General features: G+C 46.0%; 1 protein-coding gene across 1 annotated transcript in view; it reads right to left on the reverse strand.

Annotated features, from left to right (window-relative positions):
* LOC144598635 (cilia- and flagella-associated protein 47-like) overlaps nucleotides 1-15,210 on the reverse strand; it is a 426,611-nt gene that overhangs the window by 129,893 nt on the left and 281,508 nt on the right. The window contains exon 53 of the mRNA XM_078408845.1: nucleotides 3,893-4,068. Coding sequence (XP_078264971.1) covers nucleotides 3,893-4,068 — 176 coding nt within the window. The remainder of the gene's footprint in view (nucleotides 1-3,892; nucleotides 4,069-15,210) is intronic.

A 15,210-nucleotide genomic window follows, 5' to 3' on the forward strand; every position in this document is an offset into this window, starting at 1 on the left:
ACGGGTGCGAGCTTGCCAACTCGCTCTCGGAGGCGTTGTAGGGTGGATGAGGGCGGTTCCTCTCGCCCCGGCAACGAGGGCACGAACTCCCCGGGCACCGTGAGCGGGGACCCGTATACGAGCTCCGCTGAGGATGAAGCCCAGCAAGACCCATGGTAGCTCGTCCATCCAGTCGGGGCCGGAGAGTCGCGCCTTCAGCGCTGTCTTCAGCTGCCGGTGGAACCTCTCCACCAGGCCGTTTGCCTGCGGGTGATAGGCCGTGGTGTGGTGCAGCCGCACGCCCAACAGGTGGGCCATGGCCGACCACAGCTCGGAGGTAAACTGTGGCCCCTGGTCCGATGAGATGACCACCGGCACCCCAAAGCGAGCAATCCAGTGCGCGGCCAACGCACGAGCGCATGTGGCTGTAGATGTATCGGCCAGTGGTATGGCCTCTGGCCACCGCGTGAAGCGGTCCACCACCGTGAGGAGGTGTGTGATGCCCCGGGACGGCGGGAGCGGGCCCACAATGTCCACGTGCAGGTGGTCGAAACGGCGGCGGGATAGACCGATCTCCTGGAGTGGCGCCCGGACATGGCGTTGAATTTTTGCCGTCTGGCACGGAATGCAGGTGCGGGCCCAGTGGCCAACCTGCTTGCGCAGACCGTGCCACATGAACCGCGCAGCTACCAGTGCGGTCGTCGCCCGGATGGATGGGTGAGCCAGCCCGTGGACTACGTCGAACACCCTCCTGCGCCACGCGGCCGGGACGATGGGGCGCGGCTGACCTGCCGACACATCGCATAGTATCGTCGCTGCTCTGGGGCCGAGGGGAACATTCTCAAGGCGGAGGCCGGAGATGGCAGTCCGGTAGGCGGGCATCTCCCCGTCCATTAGTTGGGCCTCCGCCAGGGCAGAATAATCAATGCCGGGTGCCACTTCTAAAACGGCATTGACGGCGGGGCGAGACAACGTGTCGGCCACCCGGTTTTCCTTCCCCTCGATGAAGCGGATGGAGGTGGTGTACTCGGATATATACACCAACTGGTGCTGCTGTCGGGCGGACCATGGGTCGGAGACCTTTGCCAGGGCGAACGTGAGCGGCTTGTGGTCCGTGTACGCGGTGAACGGGCGGCCCTCCAGAAAATAGCGGAATTGACGAAGGGCCAGGTACAGGGCCAGGAGCTCGCGGTCGAAGGCGCTGTACTTCCTCTGGGCGTTGTTGAGGTGCCGGCTGAAGAAGGCCAGGGGGTGCCAACCCCCGTCCGTCAGTTGCTCCAGTACGGCACCAACCGCCAACTCTGAGGCGTCCACCGTAAGGGCTGTCGGGGCATCCTCCCGTGGGTGAACAAGCAGCACAGCCCGAGCCAGGGCCTCCTTCACGCTGTCGAAGGCTGTTACCGCCTCGTCGGTCCACACGACGTTCTTACGCTTGCCAGCCAGCAGCTCGTATAGCGGCCGCATGATGTGGGCCGCGGATGGCAGGAACCGGTGATAAAAGGCCACCATGCCGACGAACTCCTGCAGGCCACGCACCGAGGACAGACGGGGAAACCGGCGGATGGCGTCTACTTTGTCCGGCAGGGGAACCGCTCCTTGCGAGGACACACGGTGGCCGAGAAAGTCGATTGTGGTCACGCCAAAGCGGTACTTGACGAGGTTTATAGCCAACCCGTGCTTGCTGAGCCGCTGAAAAAGCTGCCGGAGGTGGGCACAGTGCTCCTGCCGCGAGCGGCTAGCTACCAACATGTCGTCAAGGTAGACAAACAGGAAATCCAGCCCGCGACACACGCCGTTCATTAACCGCTGAAATGACTGCGCGGCGTTCTTGAGGCCGAACGGCATCCGTACGAACTCGTAGGGTCCGAACGGCGTGATGATTGCCGTCTTGGGCACATCCTCCGGGTGGACCGGGATCTGGTTGTAACCTCGCACCAGATCCACCTTCGAGAATATCGTGGCCCCAGCCAAATGGGCGTTGAAGTCCTGGATGTGGGGCACGGGGTATCGGTCCTCGGCGATAGCGACGTTCAGCCGCCGATAATCCCCGCAAGGTCTCCAGCCCCCGTTTGCCTTGGGGACCATGTGGAGTGGGGATGCCCATGGGCTGTTGGAAGGGCGGACGATCCCCAAGGACTCCATCGTGCGGAACTCCTGTCGTGCCAGGCGTAGCTTCTCAGGCGGCAGTCGGCGTGCTCGTGCGTGGAGGGGTGGGCCGGTAGTTGTTATATAATGGAACACCCCATGCTTGGGGGTCGACGACCGGAATTGCAGGGCCATAATATCGGGAAACTCCGCCAGAACCCGAGCGAAATGGGAGTCCACAGACGACAGCGGGCGTATAATGGGCTCATTCAGCCGCAGCGCAATGGACTCCATCGTGGCGGAGTGGACCAAGCGCTGCTGCCTGACGTCCACGAGGAGAGAATGAGCCCGCAGAAAGTCAGCCCCGACCAACGGCTGGGAGACGTCGGTGATCGTGAACTGCCACGTAAAATGACTGGCGCCGAAAACGATGTGGACCGTGCGGACGCCATAAGTCTGAATGTGGCTCCCGTTTGCTGCGGTGAGGATGGGCCCCTGCTTCCCAGAACGAATGTCCAGCGGCGAAGGGGGCAGGACGCTCAGCTCCGCCCCGGTATCCACGAGGAAGCGGCCCCCGGAGCGCCGATCCCAGGCGAAGAGGCGGTGAATCTGGCCAGCCGCCGCGGGGACTATTGGCACCCGGCCCCGGCGTTTCCCGGGAACGTGCACGGCTGGCGGCATTGTCGGGCTGCCGCACCCCAGCGCTGGTGGTAATAACACCAGTAACTCCTGCTGGTGCTGGCTGGAGCCTGCCGGTGTGGGACTGCAGGTGCATGTGCGGTTGCAGGACCCGCAATGGCCACCGGGGGCGATCTCTCAGGCCTCCGGGGCATAGCTGTCACTCCTTCCACAGCTCCCCCGCCCGACCGGAGAAAATCGGGCCCTTCTCGAGTGACATTTAGCACGCTGACGTCATTACGGCGCGCCGCCCACAGCGCGTCCGCGCGCCTGCCGAGGGCCCGGGTGTCTGCAAAGGAGGCGTCGGTGAGCTGCAGGCGAATGTCGGCCGGCAGCAGGTGCAGGTAAGTGTATTCAAACATCAGGCACGGTCTGTGCCCGTCGAGCAGCGCGACCATCTCCTTCAGGAGGCTAGATGGGCGCCGGTCACCGAGGCCTGGCATGTGGAGGAGCCTTTCGACCCACTCCATTCGGGTTAGCCCGTAGGTTTGGAGCAGCAGCTCCTTAAGGGCTTCATATTTATCGTGGGCCGGGGGGTCCTGGAGGAACTCCGTTACCTCTTCGGCCGTGTCCTGGTCAAGGGCTCCCACCAGGTGGAAAAAAACGCAGCTGGAACTGGGCCTCCGCTTGGTAAAACCAAACGCGAGCCCGGGTGGTCCTGAAGGTCGGGAGCTTGATGGCTACCACGTCGACAGCTGCGGCCTGGTCGGCCTGCGAGCCGGACGGACGGTCGGCTATCCATTGTTTGTCCATCCTAGTCTGAATGGACCGTCGAGGTCACCAATGTGGCGCGTCGATAGAGGCCCGAAATAAAGGCAAGGAGCCAGGTATTTCGGGGACGTTATGTTTTATTATACCTCGGTTATTAGACGGGTCGAGTCTGCCGGAATGGCTTCGCGCCCAAAACCTTGTCCTTATATACATGGTACCGGACCGCCTCCCTGGACTGGTCCATTCCCGTGCCGAGGGGTCGGTAGTAGTATGGCCCGACCCTTGGGAGCCGCCACACTGGGAAATTTATTTTAAAAAGTCTTTTGAGTGTGGGAGGTTTGCGACTGACCTCAGAATCTGGGTTAACGATGTATTGATAAAGAGCGCTTCACTGTTATAAACACATATTCTCTATATTCTGTAATTTTTCTTATCTTACCTTCCAATAGTTTCACCAACAATGCTTGGAGCGAACGTAGCCACATAGCAAATTGTTTCTTTCGGCTTAACTACCAAACAGGTGTCTCCTGTAATTCCAGCTCCATTCAGCGTAACATCCAGTGTCAGGGGTTCAGCAATGGGATTAGTTATCACGATCTTCACATCAATCGATTCCTAGATATGGGAAAAACAAATTGCATTATTAAAATGCTGAATCCAGATGTCTTGCGGGTTAGTTTATTTTTGAACATTTCACACACCTGGAAAAATAATGTATAATCTCGCAACTAATTTCTATAAAGGGTAAATATTGCAGATCAAAATGAAGATTGCATGCTGACTGAAACAAAATCTTAATAACTGGTATATCTAATGTTATTTAATTATAGAGATCAGGACTTACAATTTGATCGCACAGTAAAACTAAATAGTATCAGAACACAACTGATAGGATTTAGTTAACATCGTTCGTATCTGGGGGAGTCCAGAACCAGGGGCCACAGTCTTAGAAGAAAGAGGAGGCCATTTAAAACTGAGGTGAGAAGGAACTTTTTCACCCAGAGTTGTGAATTTGTGGAATTCTCTGCCACAGAGGGCAGTGGAAGCCAAATCACTGGATGGATTTAAGAGAGAGTTAGATAGAGCTCTCGGGGCTAGTGGATTCAAGGGATACGGGGAGAAGGCAGGCACGGGTTATTGATTGTGGACGATCAGCCATGATCACAATGAATGGCGGTGCTGGCTCGAAGGGCCGAATGGCCTCCTCCTGCACCTATTTTCTATGTTTCTATGTATCTTTGTATACAGATTCATGGATGACATATTTAGAAAAACTTCATAGAGCAGTACAATCATTTCAGGGGCTTTGAGGTTGAATTATTAGTGGTTTGAACAGAGAAAGGGGGTGGAAGCAGTATAATTGGGATATTTAAATTGAATAGTGTTATAACATCTGTAAATTACAGTTACATAGCTGTTAGGTAGTTCTTTTCCTCAAGATTATTGTTTACTGGAGCAATTTGCCAATCTATGTGGTATAGATCCAAATATTGCATGGCCCAGTGTATTATTCAAATTCCCCAATAAAAACCAAAATATTGTAAAACTACATGCAACTAATAGGTTAAATATTCAAGCATTTAAAAAAGCTTGAGGTATGAGCATTAACTAGAATTGATTGAGATTTGTATTGAGCCCATGCTTTTACAGATTTGCCAACCTAATTCTTAATATACTTTGTGTAGGAAAGAACTGCAGATGCTGGTTTAAATTGAAGGTAGACACAAAATGCTGGAGTAACTCAGTGGGATAGGTAGCATCTCTGTAGAGAAGGAATGGGTGACCTTTGGGGTCAAGACCCTTCTTCAGATTGAAGAAGGGTCTCGACCCGAAACGCCACCCATTCCTTCTCTCCAGAGATGCTGCCTGTCCCGCTGAGTTACTCCAGTATTTTGTGTCTACCTTCATCTACTTTACTGCATACTTTTATGCATCAGATATGGAAGAATCAGGGAAGGGGAATAGATAAGTTACGTTTTTTTTAAATGCATTAGTGAAGGCTCTGAAATGTTCTTGGAAGCCAATCAATTACATGTTCATTGTCTTCATGAGTGGGAGTTAGTATTTCAACAAAATTTGATTTCAGCATTCATCTCCAATATCTGTCTTTCCCAGGAACACTCCAGTATAAACATTGGTTATGTTGATTGTGCAGATGTTGGTATCATTGATGATGGTTTAGAACTTAAGAACATTGTGAATCAGAGCAGTAGGCCAATTGGCCACCTGTGCCACTTAATAGTTATTCAGTCTAAGATTAGTTGGTATATGGAATAAGCTGCCAGAAGATGTGGTAGAGGCAGGTACAATTACAATGTTTGAAAGACATTTGAATAACATATGGGTAAGAATGGCTGAGAAAGATATGGAGCAAGCACGGCAAATGGGACCAGCTCGGGTAGGCATCTTGGTTGGCATGGACTAAGATGCTGTATTACTGTATTACTTTATGGTGTATAACTCTATGGGGATATGGGGGAAAAGCAGGAACAGGGTACTCTTTCTGGATGATCAGCCATGATCATATTGAATGGCTGGCTCGAAGGGCCGAATGGCCTACTCCTGCACCTGCTTTCTATGTTTCTATGACTTCATTATCATCAGAGGATTAAAATGGCATATTCAACATATTTACTATGTTCTATTATAAGACTATGAAAATCTGAAATCTGTTCTACAAATATATTAATAAGGTATTACTTATGTCAATACATGACCTACAAAATATGTTTAGTTCAGTTTAGAGTTTAGAGATACAGTGCGGAAACAGGCTCTTCTGTACACGAGTCCTCACCGACCAGCGATCCCTGTACACTAGCACTATCCTACACACTAGGGACAATTTATAATTTTACAAAGCCAATTAACCTACAAATTGTACGTCTTTGGAATGTGGGAGGAAACCGGAGCACCCGGAGAAAACCCACGCAGTCACAGGGAGAACCGTTGTGCCACTGTGCCGTGTTGTATATGAAAAAAGACAAATTCCAGATTTTGGACAAAAAGTACAGAGAACGGATGTGTTGAAATGCTCTTCCATTTCGTTGTCACTTTTAGAATGAACTAGACCAAGTGGACCCGTTGGGCCCAAACCTCTCCTGCATTGGTGCAGCACCCTCTCCTCCCCTCTTCCCCCCTCCCCTCTCCCCTCCCTCCCTTCCCCCACAACCCTCTTTATCCCCCCTCCCTCCCTCCTCCGCCCTCCCTCCATCCTCTCCCTCTCCCCCCGGAGATAGATTTAAACTTTAAAATGTGAATAACTTTAAAAATATAACACCGATTTCAATGAAACTTCTTCCATTAGCACCAAAGGGACAACGGTGAGTAAGGTGGGACTAAAATTGTTGCGCTATCGTATACTGTTTTGGCTGTAGTTCAGGAACAAAAAAAACAAACAAACGAGAGTTTTAGTGTATAGATGTTTCAACCCTCTTCTGACAGGCTCCCATCCTGCTTTAACCATGATTTCGCTCATCCCTGTCTTCTGTCCATATCCTACCCTGCATTGACTCCAGCATACCTTTACAGCTTGTTGAATTGAATGGACACTCTTCTATCAGCACCTCAAATTTTAAAATTCTTATCTAAATTTTATTTTCCCCTCATTTGTAACATAAATTTCTTGCAATTTAAAAGTTGAATGACCCCATAACATTTTTCTCCTTTGTATCTATCCTTTCTTTGCTCTTCTACAATATTGGTAGCCATGCCTCTAACTATCTCAGCACAAGTTCCACAATTCCCTAACCATAGTTTTGTTTCTTTCCAACTTCATATTCAGGTCCATATTTTAATACTCTCTTTTAAATCTCTTTAATTTCCTGTTGATTCACTGTTCCTACTATTGTTTAGGTTTTCTTCTTTCCTTCAGATATTCCTCAATATCAAAAGATTCTTTGGAAAAACATGCCATTGCTGAAACTTATGTCTACTCTTTTTGGCTGTTGACTAACATGCTCAGAATTGTAATTATTTTCTGGTTTTATTTCATGTGTCATCCATAGGAAACTTGCTGCACAAAATTCATCTATTACAAAGGAGATATATAACTAAAATGAAAATATTTGACTGGATCTCCTGCTGTGAGCAAATAACCCTCCTGCAGTGAAAACCCATTGATCTAAATGCATTACATTCCACAGAGTTTAACTGAAGGAAATGGATTTAATGCTTCCACTTGGAAACTAAAATTATGATTTCAAGATTGTGGATATTATTCCAAAGCTATTTTTTTGCCATGGATCTGGAAAAAGCTTGTGCAGTGTAGAAATTATTTAAATATTAACATATTTGTGACAAAGTGGGATAAAATTGCATGGTGCAAAATATATTTTTTCTTAGAATCATACTGAAATGTATTATATGTACAGAATAACTTTATAATTTCAGGTAAAATAGCCATTGCTTACATAAATAAACCACTTTTAAAGAGATAATAGTTCACAAAAGTATTCAAAAATGTCACGATCAGCATCTGCACTTCTGATTTAAATCCTAACCAATCTTAAATGTTGCTAAGCTTAATTGTTTTTATATCACTGAATCACTTCCAGATAATAGCTATCAAAAGTTAACCAGACTCTAAAAATGTGCATATTTACAAGATTGTTAAACTTACATTTGACCATCAACTGGAAAGATCCATTTGGGTGGATGGTTTGAGTAGAATAAATATTATTATTATAATAATAATAATAATAATAATAATAATAATAATAATAATAATAATAATAATAATAATAATAATAATAATAATAATAATAATAATAATAATAATAATAATAATAATAATAAAAAATATATTTTTTAATCCTTTATTCGTCCCATATTGGGGAAAGTTAGTGTTACAGCAGCAAAGTGGATAGCAAGAGAGCAAGAGATCATTCATTATAAATAGAAGATACATAAATTGTCATCAGTTTTCCATGTGTTCTTAGCTGTTATTGTTGACTGGTCTGCTGGGACAGTGCTGGTTATGCAGTCACACAGCAGCGGGAAGGAAGGACCTCCTATATCTCTCCTTCACGCACTTGGGGTGAAGGAGTCTGTCATTGCTCTGCAATGCACCGATTGTTAGGCATGATGGTATTCTCCTGCTTGAAAGGTAAGTCCAGACAATAATGTCCATCTGTCATCCTTGCTGAACAATTCATAATATCCATGAACTTTACCTCTTCCCTCGACATTTCTTCCTTGTCCTTGCTGGTTTCTTCATTGAAGTCATGGTTGTATTGTTTGACCAGAAGTTCTTCCAGATTAACAACGGATATTCGATTAACAACCGCTGTAGGAAAGCCTTTTCCAATGTCATGGTCCTCTCTATTTTGACCACAAATAACCCATCCCAACAAGGTTTTCATGGCAAATGGTCCATCCTCTTTGCTGTGGACCACTTCCCAAGGTTCCAATACCTTGGAAGCATTAGCTCCGATGAGTAAGTCAATACCAGAGTCTATTTCAGTTATCTTGATATTCTTCAAATAAGGCCATTGCTCCAGGTCTTCCTGTCTAGGAATGCTTAACCGTGAAACAGGAATGGTCGTACTGGTAAGCATGTCTGGAAGTTGAACAAAATCATTGCTGTCCAGACCAGATATTTCCAAACCAGAAATAACACAACTGGTTATAGACTTCTCTTGATTCATGGTATGCAGGGTAAACTTCTTCCTTTGTCCTGAGACCTTCAGCCTTCTTACCAGGCTTTCGATGCAGAAAGTAACTGAACTTCCACCATCCAAGAAAGCGTATGTTTGGAACACCGTGCTCCCATTGTAGCTCTTTACTTGCACTGGTACGATCGAGAAGATGCAAGTTTCTTCACCGGCTATATCCACACATCGGAGAAAAAGGAGTGGCGTCACTCTGGCTCGCCTTTTCCTTGGCTGGTTGCTCAGGTTTCCCTTCTTTGTCCTTCTGTTCAAAATGAAGTATCTCAGGATGCTCTCCTTTGCATACAGCACAAGTCAAACGATTCTTGCAATTTCTGCTCATATGACCTTCTTTCAAACATCCAACACAAATTCTGTTCTCTTTTATAAATTCTCTTCTCTCCTTTAGTTCTTTATTTTTGATCTGCCGACACTTCTCCAGTGTGTGATCCCTCAGGTTGCAGAACAGACAAGGATCTTGCTGCTTGCCGATAGGTGAGTCAGCTTTCTCTCCTTTAGTTGCCAGGTTCCCTTGGGCCTGTTTCTCCATGGGTTCGGCAGCCATAGCAAAACTGCTTTTCTTTGTCCTCAGCGTCTCTCTTGACTTACCCGTGGTAGGGTTTTTAACAGCTGCTGGTGTTTTGGCCTCATCAATATTCCCAAAAAGTGGATCCATCAGTATTTCCACTTGTACCTTTATGAAGTTTTCCAAGTCCGGAAATGTAGGCGAACGTTTTTCGTTTTTTTGAATTTCATATGACCGAACTCTCCAACTTTCTCTGAGCTTGTAAGGCAGCTTTCGAAGAATGATCAACATATTGGAATGAACGTTCATTTCATCCATGTATTCAAGTTGCTGCATTGCATTACAACAACCTTTGAGGAATAATGAGAACACTTGTAAAGCCTTTATATCACCTGGCTTGATGATTGGCCAGGCCAATGCTTTGGATATATAAGCAGCGGCAATCTTATGCTCATGGCCAAAATGTTCTTCAAGCAATCTTCCTGCCTCCTTATAGCTCTGGTCGGGATGCACATGTTGACAGCTACGAACTAATTCTCTGGCTAGTCCTCTCGTATATTGATCACTTTCATCGTCAGTCTTCCTTTCTCCTCCTCTCTCAAATGCCTTGATAAAAGGTTGATATTGCAATGGATCACCATCATACACAGGAATGTCTCTTGCCGGTAGGGTAGAAGAAAGATTTTGTTTAGCCAGAAGTTCGGTCGTTAAACTTTGCTTCCGTAATAGCTCACATAAATAACGTTGGTCTCCATCATGACGTTCCGACGATTTAGTGCGAGCACGTCCCTGCTCATCCCTCGGTTCATGAAATCCTGTCTTCCTTCCTTGATGAGGATGTGGTGTAAAGTGTGCCGTACCGCTAGCTTTTACCAATGGTCTCCAGGTTGTTTGCTTTGATCTAACAACCTGTGGCTCCCATTCAGGCCAGGATTCAGTCCTGGGTGGTTCCCGCCCAACTGGCATCTGACTTAGGACAGCTCCTCGTCCTGAATAAGAACTCATGCTATCGGATACCATCGAGCTGCTTCTTGATCTTGGAGCGCTAAGTACACTTAGTTTTGTCTTGGCTGCTGTCATTTTAGACTCCAGCTCCAATTGTTTTTTCTCTCTTTTCAATTGATCACTCTTCTTCTTGTAATCTAATCGTCTTCTCTTCTGTTCTTCTTCTTTTCTCAGTTGTTGTTCTTCTTCTTTCTGTTGTTCTTCCTCCATTTGGCCTTCTAGCTTCTCAATCTCATGTTTCTGTGCCATGAATGCAGCTTGTTCAGCAAGAACAGCCAGTTCCACATCAGCCTCCTTACGAACAGAAAGCGTCAAAGATGCACGAGATTTGATGCTCACCTTAGAGGTCGAAATATTTGAAGCACTATCTCCAGGTTTGATGGAGTCTACGTCATCGCCACCCTCGGATAAGGCGCCCTCAATATTGGAGGGTACGGCCTCATGACCTTCTTTGCTTAGCCATTCAACAACATCTTGGATAAATCCATCGAAATTTTCGACCACCTGCTGCATCCATTTCTCTTGCGCATCCTGGTCTTCTGGTGCTAACTGTAGCTCTCTCAATGTTTCATAGATGCTGTAGATTTCGTCTTTGAGGTGGTTAAGTTGATCCAGATTGAGCTCCACCTCTGCCCTCTTTCCTAATTTTATTAGCTCTTTGATGCTTTCCATGGTCTTCCCAGCCATCTTATATTTACGTTTCTTCAGCTTCTCATTGTTTTCATAAGCCATGTGCTTGCCAATCTGAGTAAGCTTACTGGCCCTTTTTGTCACTTTAGGCCGTGTTCCACTATCGCCACCCTGTGACTGAACATCGGATTTCATTTCAGACATTCTGAGGTTTGTAACATAAGCCAGATGTGCTTTCTTTCTCCTTATCACTTGTATATTTTTTAAACAAGACTTGGTAACCAGGGACTCCCAAGGTCGTTGCTACGCTGTCCGCATTCCAAGCTCTTGATGGTTCGAAAACAGCCTTTGTTTTCTCATACAGAAAAAACTATTTAAAGCGGAATACGATTTCTGCAGATTTTTCCCACAGTCAGTTTTCAAGAGCTAATTCTCTTCAATAATTCTTAGAGACAGATATAACGCTTCAGCTTTTGGCAATAAATCTCTCACTGGTCAGTAAGCTCTCGTAGCCTACGCCTCTCCTTTGCGAAGACAAGATTTCTGAACTGTCAATTCCAATAAATCGTTCCAGCTTAGGCAGATTTCACGATGAATCACTCCAGTTCAGATAAGATCTCACACTTCGTCTCGAACGAAGGCAAGTTCTCTGAACTTTCCGAAGGAGTGGATTCAAGCTGATCGCTTCAGATAAGAAGGAATTTTACACGATGTAGCGGCCAGCTTCTCGTCTATATCAATTAGCTCCCAAGCTGCCACTTGCATAGACCAGGTCAGCGAAAAGCGTAATGACTCAAACAATAATAATAGAGATCCTCCTAGACGTTTAATAGTTAGTCTTCTTTATTTGAAGGTACAATAAACATATTGGCATATCTCTTGTCATCGACTGGTTATTAATTGCTAGGTAAAATTCCATATCTTACCAGAGTCTATGCGATCGTTACGAATTGCCAGATATAACTTTGATGCAGTTTGTATTAATCTTCTAGTTAATAAAACTTACAGGCGATTACATCATGGCTGATAAATCTTTTGGCGGAGCTTCTAGCTGACCCTCACACACTCTGCCAGCACGTACCCAACTGCCCGTACTCTGGCCCCGCCCAGCCCCTACGTAAGCATTGCATTAACTCTATAGTGTCCAAACTACAGCAGAATACAAGGTAATGATATCAATAAGCAAAAATGACTAATAGCTGCAAAATGGCTCCAACAGCCGCATTGAAATCTACCTCTATCACTTATGCAAAAAGTGCATTCCTCATGCCATTCACATGATACATTAAAAAATGTCCTCATATCTTCCTTCATTCTCATCCCCTTTATATCGGTGACTTTTCGTCCTCAACAATTCCTTCAAAGGAAATAGCCTCTCACATTCTATTCTGACTAAAATACTCATTATTTTATATAATCTCATCAAATCTTCCTTCAACCTCCCCTCGAGAGAAAATGTAGATGCCTGCCATGCATATACACAGTTGTGTGTGTGCCCTTAACGAGGTTAACCATTAATAGGTGGATTCAGGGGGCATCAATAACAAGGCCCTGCTGATGTTATCATGTGGCTACCGCTACTTCCTTAACATTTAAAAAAATATATACATTCCCTATGTTACTTCATGTTACATATTGTCAACTTATGTTTAAAGAAATTTTATCAAGAAACTCAAGTGAGCTCATGGTGTTAAAAATATATCTAAATGTGTATTGATATGTGGGAAGAAACTGCAGATGCTGGTTTACACCGGTTTATACTTAAATGTATAGATATTACTAACTTCAAAAATGTCAGTTTGAATCTTGCATCACAGATGCATTAAGATAGTAAAACATCCTATCAATAAAAAAATTTGGGATGAGATTCAGACCATTACCGAAAGTCAAGTCTATACCACAGGTGATGACATGGAGTTGACGGAAATATTAATCCATTATTAGACATAGAAACATGGAAAATCGGTGCAGGAGGAGGCCATTTGGCCCTTCGAGCCAGCATAGACATAGACATAGGCATACAAAATAGGTGCAGGAGGAGGCCATTTGGCCCTTTGAGTAAGTTCCGCCATTCATTGTGATCATGGCTGATCATCCACAATCAGTAACCTGTGCTTGCCTTCTCCATTCCAGTGAATACAAGCCCAGTCTTCCCAATCTTTCCTCATACGACAGTCCCGCCATCCCACTTTTCAAGAAAGGAGCGAGAGAGAAAATGGGGAATTACAGACCAGTTAGCCTGACATCGGTGGTGGGGAAGATGCTGGAGTCAATTATTAAAGAGGTAATAATGGTGCATTTGGATAGCAGTAAAAGGATAAGTCAAAATCAGCATGGAAAGGGAAATCATGCTTGGCTAATCTTCTGGAATTTTTTGAGGATGTGACAAGTATAGCCTTTGATAAGGTTCCACTCGGGAGGTTGGTGAGCAAAGTGAGAGCACATGGTATTGGGGGTGTTGACCTGGATAGAGAATTGGTTGGCAGGCAGGAAGCAAACAGTAAGTGTAAACGGGTCCTTTTCAGAATGGAAGGCAGTGGTGAGTGGAGTGCAGCAAGGCTCGGTGTTGGGGCCGCAACTATTTACCATATATATTAATGATTTGGATGAAGGAATTAGAAGCAACACTAGCAAGTTTGCGGATGACACAAAGCTGGGTGGCAGTGTAAACTGCGAAGAGGATGATAGGAGGTTGCAGGGTAACCTGGACAGGTTGAGTGAGTGGGCAGACGTGTGACAGATGCAGTGTAATGTAGATAAATGTAAGGTTATCCACTTTGGCAGCAAATACAAGGAGGCAGATTATTATCTCAATGGTGTCAGGTTAGGTAAAGGGGAAGTGCAGCGAGACCTGAGTGTCCTTATACACCAGTCACTGAAAGTTGGCGTGCAGGTACAGCAGGCAGTGAAGAAAGCCTTTATAATGAGAGGATTTCAGTATAGGAGTAGAGGTTCTTCTGCAGTTGTATAGGGCCCTGGTAAGACCACATCTGGAGTATTGTGTACAGTTTTGGTCTCCTAATTTGAGGAAGGACATCCTTGTAATTGAGGCAGTGCAGCGTAGGTTCACGAGATTGATCTTTGGGATGGCGGGACTGTCATATGAGGAAAGATTGAAAAGACTAGGCTTGTATTCACTGGAGTTTAGAAGGATGAGAGGGGATCTTATAGAGACATATAAAATTATAAAAAGACTGGACAAGCTAGATGCAGGAAAAAAATTCCCAATGGTGGGGGACCAGAACCAGGGGCCACAGTCTTAGAATAAAGCGGAAGCCATTTAAACCTGAGGTGAGAAGCAACTTTTTCACCCAGAGAGTTGTGAATTTGTGGAATTCTCTGCCACAGAGGGCAGTGGAGGCCAAATCACTGGATGAATTTAAGAGAGAGTTAGATAGAGCTCTAGGGGCTAGTGGAATCAAGGAATATGGGGAGAAGGCAGGCACAGGTTACTGATTGTGGATGATCAGCCATGATCACAATGAATGGCAGTGCTGGCTCAAAGGGCCGTATGGCCTCCTACTGCACCTATTTTCTATGTTTCTATGTTTCTATTAAACTCATGAACCTACGCCGCACTGCCTCAATAGCAAGGATGTCCTTCCTCAAATTTGGAGACCAAAACTGCACACAATACTCCAGATGTGGTCTCACCAGGGACACGGTACTCCAGGTGCGGTCTCACTAGGGCCCTATACAACTGCAGAAGGACCTCTTTGCTCCTATACTCAACTCCTCTTGTTATGAAAGCCAACATTCCATTGGCTTTCTTCACTGCCTGCTGTACCTGCATGCTTCCTTTCAGTGACTGATGCACTAGGACGCCCAGATCTCGTTGTACATCCCCTTTTCCTAACTTGACACCATTCAGATAATAATCTGCCTTCGACAGATAATGACCACGACAATGCCGAGTCAGGTCGATACAATTTACTTTTTTTGTGAAAC

This window comes from Rhinoraja longicauda, chromosome 12 (assembly GCF_053455715.1).
Source record: "Rhinoraja longicauda isolate Sanriku21f chromosome 12, sRhiLon1.1, whole genome shotgun sequence".
NCBI classification, from domain to species: domain Eukaryota; kingdom Metazoa; phylum Chordata; class Chondrichthyes; order Rajiformes; family Arhynchobatidae; genus Rhinoraja; species Rhinoraja longicauda.